Source organism: Sinohyriopsis cumingii, chromosome 2 (assembly GCF_028554795.1).
Source record: "Sinohyriopsis cumingii isolate HCF-2022 chromosome 2, ASM2855479v2, whole genome shotgun sequence".
Classification (NCBI taxonomy): domain Eukaryota; kingdom Metazoa; phylum Mollusca; class Bivalvia; order Unionida; family Unionidae; genus Sinohyriopsis; species Sinohyriopsis cumingii.
In genome coordinates this window covers 40,636,655-40,649,570 of record NC_142962.1, presented here as the reverse complement: position 1 = coordinate 40,649,570, position 12,916 = coordinate 40,636,655, and the positions used below count along the sequence as shown (strand labels likewise).

At 36.2% G+C, this 12,916-nt stretch overlaps 1 protein-coding gene across 1 annotated transcript in view; it reads left to right on the top strand.

The window, feature by feature from the left end:
- Window positions 1-12,916, top strand: part of LOC149804702 (dynein axonemal heavy chain 6-like) — a 393,112-nt gene that overhangs the window by 297,431 nt on the left and 82,765 nt on the right. Inside the window, exon 67 of the mRNA XM_089933221.1 lies at window positions 8,943-9,072. Coding sequence (XP_089789347.1) covers window positions 8,943-9,072 — 130 coding nt within the window. The remainder of the gene's footprint in view (window positions 1-8,942; window positions 9,073-12,916) is intronic.

Genomic DNA, 12,916 nt, shown 5'->3' with positions numbered 1-12,916 from the left:
TAATTTTTGGAATTATCTTGTCATAAAGATGAAAAGATGCATTTAATATCATTAAATTCATAACAAGATTACTTGGGAATTTGCATACATTCCTGGCTGATATAAACTAACAAAGTACCAGTACAGTGGAAAAGTATCATGGTACATACCACAAGAAGAATATTGTGGCAAACCAGTATATCATTAATACTGCATACCACCACCTACCTCACTCTCAAATAGGGCATATGCACTTGATTTGCAAATACTTAAAGGTCAACTTCAACCTCAGTTTGTGCCTTGTAAAGTAAAACTGACATTTAAACACTTTGTTATCAAATGTGTAAACTTGGAAACTATATGTCAGTGATTTTATAATGCCATCACAAATTTATAAGATCTTTTGAACAATGTAAATGTACATAAAATTATTCATAAATTAATAACCCCATCATTTCATTATATATAAGCTTGTGTCTTAGGTGTAAAGTGTAACAAATTATATACATATGAACTTTGCATTTGTTTCTGGTCACATTTTGATATTTCCTCATGTTAATTCCTTTTACTTTATTTTCACTTGCTAATGGCAATATGGCCTATTAATGTGCTTATGTACAGTTAAACTACATATAATCCATACAATCAAAGCCTGGTTACTGGCCTTCCACATATATCTTGACATACATGTACATACATACCTATATATGTACCTACCTCCTGACCTTCTATCAGACTACATATTACCAGTTAGATTAGTCCAGATACAGTATAAGTAGTAGTGATTTGTATTTATTAAATGCAAACTGAATGGCAGTCTGTGTTTACTAAATATATTTTGTGACTGCATATTTTATGAAAGAAATATTTGCTTGTGAAAGTTGTTTGGTAGGTTTTGTGCCTTTGAGCTTTCTTTCAGTTGATATTCAGTGACATCAAGGCGATGACCTTCATGTCAAAACCATGATTAAAACATCATTTTAAAATGTGTGACCTTGTCCCCAAGGTCAAAAGGTTAGTCACACTAGCCATGGCATGAATTGTCTTAGTTTCATAAAGATTTAACATAAGTATGAAGAAAATCCATCAAATGATTAGCAAAGGAAATGAAAAATAAATTTGAGCTCAGATTTAAATACAAATTGTCAGTGAATGTGACCATTGCTGTAAAGTTGATGGGTTGATAAAGCATGTCATATAATAAAATGACCTGAAAGTATATGCAAATAAAATTCTTTAACAAAAATCATATAAAATTGTTACACTACCACCACCACCTGATAAATGACTTCTATGTCTCACCTGCCACTAATGTGGGCTTGACAGAAAGCATGAGTTTAGCTCTTTTGTTGCCTACCTTTGTGAATTGATTCCGAAGTGTCTGTTTTTACTTCCCCTTGTCTATCAGTTTTAAATGATTCTTCAGAGATTGTGATTGGCTTCTGACCTACTGTTTTATCCTTTCATTTTGTATCTATGGCTTCATTATTTTATGTGTGTCTTTTTTGCAGAGAACACCGTAAAACTGTATTTCCCCATGCATAATAGGTCCAGATCTGCATTATGTGCCAGCACGTCAGGACCTAAAGTTCTATGAATGACTTGGTGCTAAAGGAGTACTTCAGATCTATGTCTGTGATGCTTCTGACTGGGCATGTGTTATACATGAATTCATACAATAATATTCTTCAGTGGTGGGCAGGCAGATATATTAGTCTCATTGATAAGATGAACACTCCTTAGCTTTGACATTTACACAGAAGCTGGTTGAGGACCTTCAAGAGTCCTTGACATCTGGTGGTTGCAGAGTGCTTTGATAAAAAGATGAAGCAGATCACTATCTGCATAGATTAATACCAGACATGGTTTTCTTGTATTTAGTTACCATGGCTTGCTGCACCAGGAAGTTAAAGTCTCCACACTAATCCACTCACTAGTCACCATAAAGTCAAAGTCTCCACACTAATCCACTCACTAGTCACCATAAAGTTAAAGTCTCCACACTAATCCACTCACTAGTCACCATAAAGTCAAAGTCTCCACACTAATCCACTTACTAGTCACCATAAAGTCAAAGTCTCCACACTAATCCACTCACTAGTCACCATAAAGTTAAAGTCTCCACACTAATCCATTCACTAGTCACCATAAAGTCAAAGTCTCCACACTAATCCACTCACTAGTCACCATAAAGTCAAAGTCTCCACACTAATCCACTTACTAGTCACCATAAAGTCAAAGTCTCCACACTAATCCACTCACTAGTCACCATAAAGTTAAAGTCTCCACACTAATCCATTCACTAGTCACCATAAAGTCAAAGTCTCCACACTAATCCACTCACTAGTCATCATAAAGTCAAAGTCTCCACACTAATCCACTCACTAGTCACCATAAAGTTAAAGTCTCCACACTAATCCACTCACTAGTCACCATAAAGTCAAAGTCTCCACACTAATCCACTCACTAGTCACCATAAAGTCAAAGTCTCCACACTAATCCACTCACTAGTCAGCAATATTAAACATTAAGATACTTTACCGAATATTTCACTTTATTGGTGGTATGTGTACATATATAGCAGTTTATGCATGTATATAGTGAAACCTTTCTATGAGGGGCAATCAGAAAGACACAGATTGTCCTTTAATGACAAATTTCCTTCATAATGAGGTTGAATATGAAAGTAGACCTATTTGTCAAAATAAAGGGTTTATAAATGTTGTCCATTTAGATATACTCGTATAAATAAAATATTCAGTGAATCCGACATATAAAGGGCGTTGTCTCTTTAGGCAGGTGTGGAGCTTTCTGTAAGTCCATTGCGATGGTTGGTATGGTTGGGGTGGGGTGCTCCCAATATTTTATTTAAGTTATTATTGAAGACCCACCCAGGCTCAATTTTGGTTGGAAGTTAAATTAGTGAAAGATAGATGTAAAGCTCTGAGCTGTCCTGCAAGGCCTTTTTTCATGGGTGAGGCCTGTCCAGGTCTGTGGGTGGCATTCTTACCTGTAGATCCCCCACTGCCCTTCCCGTTGCCCCGACAGTTATGGACATCTGACTCTCCCTCAACCACACAACATGACTCAGTGGGTCAGGGTCAATCCATACCCCCGGAAACTCCACTCTTTGAGTGTGCCTGCTCGTATCTCTCAGCCATACTGGTGATCTCTTTGAGACTCTGGTGCTCTATCTCTGCTAGGCATACTGTCAATTTGCGATGGTAAGTATTTAGGACATATTCCTCGAGTATAACCACGTGTAACCTGTCTTATGATTATTCAACTTCTGCCATCTTTATCCACTTTTCAAATAACCCTCAAACAGTTGTGTGGAATTGAGAGTGGGTTTCCGTTGCCTTTTTCGTCGAGTCCCGAAAAAGTTTACGGTTTGTTTCATGGGTCAGCCAATGTTGGCAAAGAAGGGCCTTCTTGAGTGCATTGTAGTCATCAGCTCTTTCTGCAGCTAAGTTACGGTAAACTTTGTGAGCTGCACCTTGCAAAAAGGCCAAGATGTTAATCACCCAATGTTGCTCGGGAATTTTATGAATGCATGCGAGTTTCTCAAATTGCATGAGGAAATCATCAATGGACTCTTTTTTTTGTCATTGAATTGCGGCATACTTATCTTTACAATTCGATGGTCAATAATCAGTCATATGCTTCCTCCAGAACTCACATTGGAGCTGTCCCTATCAGCAGTCCTAGCTTCTACCTTTAATTTCTCCATTTTGAGAGCATGAGTGAGGTTTCTTTCATGGTCACTGCTATCCTGGCCAGCTCCAGCTCTTTGTTGGCTGCTTTTCCAGCCTTCCATTCTTTGATTCTCTCCTCTACGAATCTCCTTTGTACCCTAGATCCTTCAAGCCCATGGCGCGATACTCTTTAATCATCTGTCTTTCAGGAGCCATTTGAAAGATGTTACACATTCCTAACCCAATACTTACATGGTGACAATAACTAACTTCGCTCAGGTAAGATATTTTGCCTGATATTTGCTTCACAATTGCTGAAAGTAACTGAAACCTACCAAGCAAGCAAATATCAAAATATAACATACACTAGTTGTAATCATAAAAATTCAAAATACACAGGATGGAAAATATCTTACAACTGTTCACTAATACTTCTTAACAAATAATACTTTAGGTCGTAAAGATAATATTTATGTCTAATTCAGATCCTGGATGATGCCGTCACTGTGAGGGTTGTTGTGGTTGGGGTGGGGTGCTCTCAGTTTTATTTAAATTATTATAGAAGTTGTACCCAGGCTCAATTTTGGTTGGAAGTTATTTAAAAATTAGTGAAAGATAGATGTAAAGCTCTGGGCCCCCAGTCAGCAATGCTGACAGTTAAATGATTGAATATACAAAAAAAGTGAAATTCAATGAATAGCAATTTGTAACACTTCACTGGTCAAATGCTTAAAATTTCCCAAGTACTCTCCTTCCGCTCAACCCTGCGATAGCCTATTGCATCACTTGATTAGTAGTGTAAGATAGATTTCCACCTGTCCTTGTATTCTACTCATCTGTGTATTCTTCTCTCCTATTCCCCCCAATTTCTTCTCCTCTACCTCCTGACTTTCTCCAAATTCCTTCTCCTCCTTGACTTCTATGCACCTTCTCTCCACCGACTAGACTTTGGTAGGCTCCAGCTGCTCCGCTAGTCTCACTTCCGTCTCCATTTCGGGACTCAACTGGACTGGAAGTTCTGTCCTGTAAAAACTTCCTTTTTGAAGCTTTGTCTTTCCTTAGAATGTGTTTCTAAGTTTTACCGCTAAATTATGAGTGGCTTTCTCAGAGTAATCCTATTTCCTCAGCAACCCTCCCAGGAGAACTACTGACCTTTTGCTTAGAGTTATGAAGTTATAATTTAGATCTAATTTTTAATCACACCCTCTATTTCAATTCCAATTAAATATGGCAGTGAACTGATCCAATCAAACTTAGCAGACAGTGTCCTTCTTGCTGTATGTCCACGTTCGGATGGATGAGAACATGCCCCGTTCACACCGCGTGTTTCCTCTGATCTCTGAACAAACCTTTAACATGTAGGTGTGATACAGCAAGCCTTTGTCCAGTTGACACAATCTATTGCCTGTCAGTTCAGGATTCCACTATATGGTGGGTCACGATAACCTTGCATAAGAGATTAACTCTAGCCCACGGCAATGTTTAGACATCAAACACATGGCCGCAAGCAATGATAATAATAATAATAATAATAATTATAATAATGATCCTTTATGTAGAGAGGGTGACAAAGTAGTCAAGGACTATTCTACCATGAGGCTCTCTTATGGAAGGATAACAATGCACATTATATGAAGATAGCAATAATTACTGTTTATTTTAACATGCTTAGTATTAAAATACTAAATTTGATTATCAATTAGAAACACATATATGCTCATGATATCTCTTCTTAAATACTCTAATATTTTCAGCAGATTTTACATGTAGTGGAAACTTTTTCCACAGAAATGTACCAGAGTATTGGAAGCTCTTTTTAAATTGCTCTGTTCTTGGTTTTGTTGCTAGAAGGTTTTTCCATGTGATATTGATCCAACTGGTATTGTGTTGAAAAAGGCCTGAATAAGTCCTGAAGATACTCTGATGCAGTTCCATGTAGACATTTATATAAAAGAACTGCCTTATGAAAATCTATCCAGTCATATATTGTGAACCATTTGAGTTCTGTGTCACAATGCTTTTGTGGGATGATCAATAGATGCATCTAAAATTACGCATGCTGCTCGTTTCTGAAGTCTATAATTCCTGTCAAGCTCATATTTAGCCCAGTTTCCCTATACATTTGAACAGTAATCTGTTGTTGGAAGAATATATGACTTGTAGTAAAGATTGTGAGTTTCCATACGTAAATATTTCTTGATTCTGCTGAGTAGGGCAATTTTGGATGACAGTTTTTGACAAAGCTTATCAGTATGGTCAGTCCATTATAAATTATTATCTACAGACACACCTACAAGCTTTTCATGTTTGACACTTTCTAATGGATGATTATTTATTGCAAGAGTTAGTTCTGGGTTCCTTGACTTGTGTAACTTTTGTGATGTCACCAAAATCATACATTTTGTTTTTCCTTTATTAATTACCATCTTATTTTGTTGTGCCCAGTTTTGGATTCTAAGGTCTGAGTTTAATCTCATTTGAATAACTTCAGTATCAGAACTAGATGTTTACAAGGTTGCATCATCTGCAAACAAATCTGTATTTGTGGATTCATTATTTAATGGTAGATCATTCATATAGATAAGGAAGAGGAGAGGGCCTAAAACTGAGCCTTGAGGGATCCCTGAATGAGAAGTTTGAGTTTGAGAGCTAATGTTACCAATGCTTACTTGTTGAGACCTTTGGTTTAGGTATGATCTAAACCAGTTTAAAGAAGGATTGTCAAACCTGTAACAGTTAAACTTTTGCAGCAGAATTTCATGAACAACAAGATCAAAGGCTTTCTTGAAGTCAAGGAAAACAATCCCAGTCATATGTCCATTATCCATTTCCTTCAGCCAATGATCAATTCATTTGGTAGCTGTTTGGCACAAGTGGTACTTTCTACATACTTTTCAAATAATTTTGACAATACAGGTAGAATTGATATTAGTCTGTAATTTCCTGGATCCTTCTTTTCTCCTTTCTTAAAGATAGGTGTAACCTTTGCACATTTCAATGTTTCTGGAGAATTACTACTCATTATACTTAAGTTTTTTATATGCATTAATGACTTTGTTATTACTAATGCAGCAATCTTAGGAATTCATTGACCAATACCATCCAATCCAGAGGATTTATGCACCTTAATTAGCATATTAAAAACATCAGCTTACTAACATTAGCTATTGAAAAATAATTATCATCAGGAATCTTAGCTCTTTTAAATAATAGAAGAGCATCAAGTTCAATTGGGATATTAGTCTGGTTCTGAATACTGTTACTGGAGATGCTTATGAGGAAATTGTTGAACATTTCCACAAATGTCTTGTACAGCTGTTGCTATATCCTCATTTTGCTTAAGTTGAGAGGGAAGACAACTGTTACTGGGTGGGTTCAGCTCTTTTAGATGCTTCCACAATGTCTTGGTACTCTTACTTTCATCAATAGCCTGTTTATAGTAGTTCTCTTTTGCCTTATCTATTAGGTGCTTAGTTCTATTCCTCCACTTTCTATAGCTTTTCATTTTTTTTTTCTTGTGGAAATTATCTCTTAGGTGCCTGGCCTCATTGATCTCAAGGGTAATCCACTTGGGTGTAATTTGGTGTTTAACCCTTTTTTATTTTAATTGGGGCATGATTGTCGAAGGCTGCATGGAACATCTGATACCATTTGTCTAAGGCAGTGTTGACATCAGCTATATTGTAGACTGATTGGAAGATTTATAGATCCGTCCATGATGTGAGTGTCCCTGTTGGAAGTGTAGATTCTCATCCAAGAATCCCTTGGTTGTTGGATTTTTTTTGAGTCAGCTGTGATTGTTATACTCTGCATTCTGTGTTGGATTTTAAGAAAGCTTTAGACTGAAGAGGAGGAGTCAGCCATGTTGGATTTTGGTGTTACACAATCTTGGTAGTTTGAATCCATTTCAGGTGAATATTTCTCTTCAGTATTGAGTGTGACTATATTCTTTATATCATTTAAGAAATCATCTTGGGTAAATGCTGAAAATGAATCTGATGAATCTGATTTGAAATATGAGTAGATCCACTGAGACACTGAAGAAGTCGCCATATTTGTTTTACTCTTCTTTTTGTCTGAACATGCAAACATGCAAATCTGTTCTTATATCCACAGACTGAGGTTGCTAGGTTACCCTGATACTTTATGCACAACCTATATTAGTTGCTGGTAGGACTTAGAACTAGTATATTTTCTTCTGTTCAGATGTATTTCCGAGTGTTTCAGGAGCTGGTTAAGAGTCTCATAATATGGTAGCCATTTTGTTCAGATTGATTATACATGTCATGGATTTATTATACATGGCATGAATTGAATATACATGTCATGGATTGATTATACATGTCTTAATACCTGGGCTTAGCAAACATGATATCCATCATGAATCTTTAAATGCTAATCATGGACTACCAATCTTTTAAGACTATAAGATCATCATGCAGACATTTGATAACTAGCTTTGGACCATCACATTTTTTAAACCATGAATCCTGTCTTCTCCACCAGGCAAAGAAAAACAAAGAATTCGCAGAAATACAGAATTTGGAAAGACAGTAATGATTATTGTTAGTATGATTAATTAGGGCAAAGTTATTGATTTTGCTGAATGAACAGATTTTATACTTGCTCTTGAGCTGTCTCTTTTTTCACCTGGATCTAAAATTTCCCTCTCAGAGCTCCCAATTTCTTATGACAATGAGGGTCCAGAACTCCCAGTGTCAAACCCCTACAGAGAATTCTGCAAGTGTTCTTTATTTGGATGAATTGTCCATGAGCCCGTTGTATTCAGAATACTGGTATGCATTCTTTATTGACAGATTTCCTTTAACTAGAGGTGTTCCTTCAAACAGTTCGCACCTCATATATTATTTTTATCTTTCCATATGCTAATCTTCAAGTTCTTTTAATTGTCTTATGTGTTTAATATGTATGTAAAAAATTGTATACATCATATGTGCCTTTTATACTTACGTATGTTTCAGATTTGTTATTTATTACTGGTACATGATTATTTTACCAAATAAATACATCTACTACCAATATCAACTTATCTGTTTACAGTGTTTCTATTATATATATGTGTATGGATGGATTGAAAGGAGATAGATGGATAGACAAGTAGATTGCTTGATTAATAGATAGATGAATGTATAGGCAAGAATATAGATCAAAAGATGGTTCGACTGATTGATGAACAGATTTATTAACATGTACAAAGATGCAGATTTTATGTGAAAAATATGCTGATTTTAACATTTTGTTTTCCAGGTTGTACATGACCACCTCAATGTCAAATCCTCATTACCTGCCAGCAGTCTTTATACAGGCCAATATTGTCAACTTTACTGTTACATTTGAGGGTCTTCAGGAACAGTTGCTGTCAGCAGTTGTCAGACAGGTGTGTGGATCATTTTTGCTTTGTTTCGGCACAAGTGCTATAGGTATTTTCAGTTATAGTCAGATTCACCTCCCATTGGAAAGGGATCAGGGGTCCTTAGGTTTATTACTAACAGGTATATAATGAGATTCAACTCCCTTGGGAAAGGGATCATTGATCCTTAGCTTTATAACTGACATGTATATAGTCAGATTCACCTCCCGTGGGAAAGGGATCATGGGTCCTTAGGTTTATTACTGACAGGTATATAATGAGATTCAACTCCCTTGGGAAAGGGATCATTGGTCCTTAGCTTTATAACTGACATGTATATAGTCAGATTCACCTCCCGTGGGAAAGGGATCATCGGTCCTTAGGTTTATTACTGACAGGTATATAATGAGATTCAACTCCCTTGGGAAAGGGATCATAGGTCCTAAGCTTTATAACTGACATGTATATAGTCAGATTCACCTCCCGTGGGAAAGGGATCATCGGTCCTTAGGTTTATTACTGACAGGTATATAATGAGATTCAACTCCCTTGGGAAAGGGATCATTGGTCCTAAGCTTTATAACTGACATGTATATAGTCAGATTCATCTCCCGTGGGAAAGGGATCATGGGTCCTTAGGTTTATTACTGACAGGTATATAATGAGATTCAACTCCCTTGGGAAAGGCGATCATTGGTCCTTAGCTTTATAACTGACATGTATATAGTCAGATTCACCTCCCATGGGAAAGGGATCATGGGTCCTTAGGTTTATTACTGACAGGTATATAATGAGATTCAACTCCCTTGGGAAAGGGATCATTGATCCTTAGCTTTATAACTGACATGTATATAGTCAGATTCACCTCCCGTGGGAAAGGGATCATGGGTCCTTAGGTTTATTACTGACAGGTATATAATGAGATTCAACTTCCTTGGGAAAGGGATCATTGGTCCTTAGCTTTATAATTGACTTGTATATAGTCAGATTCACCTCCCGTGGGAAAGGGATCATGGGTCCTTAGGTTTATTACTGACAGGTATATAATGAGATTCAACTCCCTTGGGAAAGGGATCATTGGTCCTTAGCTTTATAATTGACTTGTATATAGTCAGATTCACCTCCCGTGGGAAAAGGGTCAGTGGTCCTTTGCTTTATAATCAACAGGTACAGTCAGATTCATTTCCCATGGGAAAGAAGTCAGTGGTCCTTAATTTTATAATTTACAGTAAATAATCTGATTCACCTCAGAAAAGGGTCAGTGATCAATAGCTTTATAATTGACATGTTGTTGTTGTTTTGTCGGGTTTAACGCCATTTTTCAGCACACAATAGGCTATACATGGCAGCCAGTATTATTGGTGGAGGAAGAACCCGGAAAACCCCCAGAAAGAACCACCGACCCACAAGAAGCTACTGGCAAGCTTTCTCACATACTCACATTGGCCAAATCAGAGACTCGAACCCAAGCAAATAGAGGTGAGATGGCAATGATCCATAATGGAGAGCGCTTTAGTAATTGACATGTATGTAGTCTGTCATTTCACTGTGGTTTTAAACAAAGTAAAAGAAAGAAGTAAAATACAGTAAGTTTGTGAAACTTAATTTATAAAATGAAAATTATATGAGGAACTTACTGTATTGTAAATTAAATCTAAAAGGATCCTAAAAGTTCTGTTATAAGTAAAAAAGATTAGAGTGTTCTGAATGAAGTCCAGATCTTGAATGTGCCAATGTACCAATAGCTTTGAATGTGCTGATATGTCAACAGTCTTGCTGTATCATAAGGGCACTGGCAATATATAGTCATGGACAAAAAGTAGCTATGTAATATTTGTTTATGAATGATTTTTACTATCCACAATCATGCACAAAAGTTAAACACACAATATAGATACACATAACAAATCAGATTCAATGCCCATGGAAAAGGGGTCAGTGATCTTTAGATTTATAATTGACAGATATATATAGTCAGAATTACCTCCCATGAAAGTGGTCAGTGGTCCTTAGTTTTATAATTGACATGTATTTAGTTCAATTCACGTACTGTTGCAATGGGGTCATTTGTACTTAGCTTTATAATTGACATGTGTATAGCTAGATTCACTTCCTATTGCAAAGAGGTCATTTGTACTTAGCTTTATAATTGATGTATATATAGTTAGATTCACCTCCTTTTGCAATGGGGGGCATTTGTACTTAGCTTTATAATTTACATGTATATAGCTAGATTCACTTCTTATTGCAAAGGGGTCATTTGTACTTAGCTTTATAATTGACATGTATGTAGTTAGATTTACCTCCCATAGGAAAGTTATCAGTGATTCTTAGCTTCATTATTTATATTTTATGTAGTCACATTTACCTGTAAATGGGTAAGAGGTCAGTGGTCCTTAGCTTTATAATTTACATTTTATGTAGTCATATTTACCTGCAAATGGGTAAGGGGTAAGTGGTCCTTAGCTTTATAATTTACATTTTATGTAGTCATATTTACCTGCAAATGGGAAAGAGGTCAGTGGTCCTTAGCTTTATAATCTATATTTATGTAGTCATATTTACCTGCAAATGGGTAAGGGGTCAGTGGTCCTTAGCTTTATAATTTACATTTTATGTAGTCATATTTACTTGCAAATGGGCAAGGGGTCAGTGGTCCTTAGCTTTATAATTTACATTTTGTGTAGTCATATTTACTTGCAAATGGGAAAGAGGTCAGTGGTCCTTAGCTTTATAATCTATATTTATGTAGTCATATTTACCTGTCAATGGGCAAGGGGTCAGTGGTCCTTAGCTTTATAATTTACATTTTATGTAGTCATATTTACCTGCAAATGGGAAAGAGGTCAGTGGTCCTTAGCTTTATAATCTATATTTATGTAGTCATATTTACCTGCAAATGGGTAAGGGGTCAGTGGTCCTTAGCTTTATAATTTACATTTTGTGTAGTCATATTTACCTGCAAATGGGTAAGGGGTCAGTGGTCTTTAGCTTTATAATTTACATTTTATATAGTCATATTTACCTGCAAATGGGTAAGGGGTCAGTGGTCCTTAGCTTTATAATTTACATTTTATGTAGTCATATTTACCTGCAAATGGGTAAGGGGTCAGTGGTCCTTAGCTTTATAATTTACATTTTATATAGTCATATTTACCTGCAAATGGGTAAGGGGTCAGTGGTCCTTAGCTTTATAATTTACATTTTATGTAGTCATATTTACCTGCAAATGGGTAAGGGGTCAGTGGTCCTTAACTTTATAATTTACATTTTATTAGTCATATTTACCTGCAAATGGGCAAGGGGTCAGTAGTCCTTAACTTTATAATTTACATTTTATTAGTCATATTTACCTGCAAATGGGAAAGAGGTCAGCAGTCCTTAGCTTTATAATTTACATTTTGTGTAGTCATATTTACCTGCAAATGGGTAAGGGGTCAGTGGTCCTTAGCTTTATAATTTACATTTTATGTAGTCATATTTACCTGCAAATGGGTAAGGGGTCAGTGGTCCTTAGCTTTATAATTTACATTTTGTGTAGTCATATTTACCTGCAAATGGGCAAGGGGTCAGTGGTCCTTAACTTTATAATTTACATTTTATGTAGTCATATTTACCTGCAAATGGGTAAGGGGTCAGTGGTCCTTAGCTTTATAATTTACATTTTATGTAGTCATATATACCAGCAAATGGACAAGGGGTCAGTGGTCTTTAACTTTAAAATTTACATTTTATGTAGTCATATTTACCTGCAAATGGACAAGGGGTCAGTGGTCTTTAACTTTATCATTTACATTTTATGTAGTCATATTTACCTGCAAATGGACAAGGGGTCAGTGGTCTTTAACTTTATAACTTACATTTCATGTAG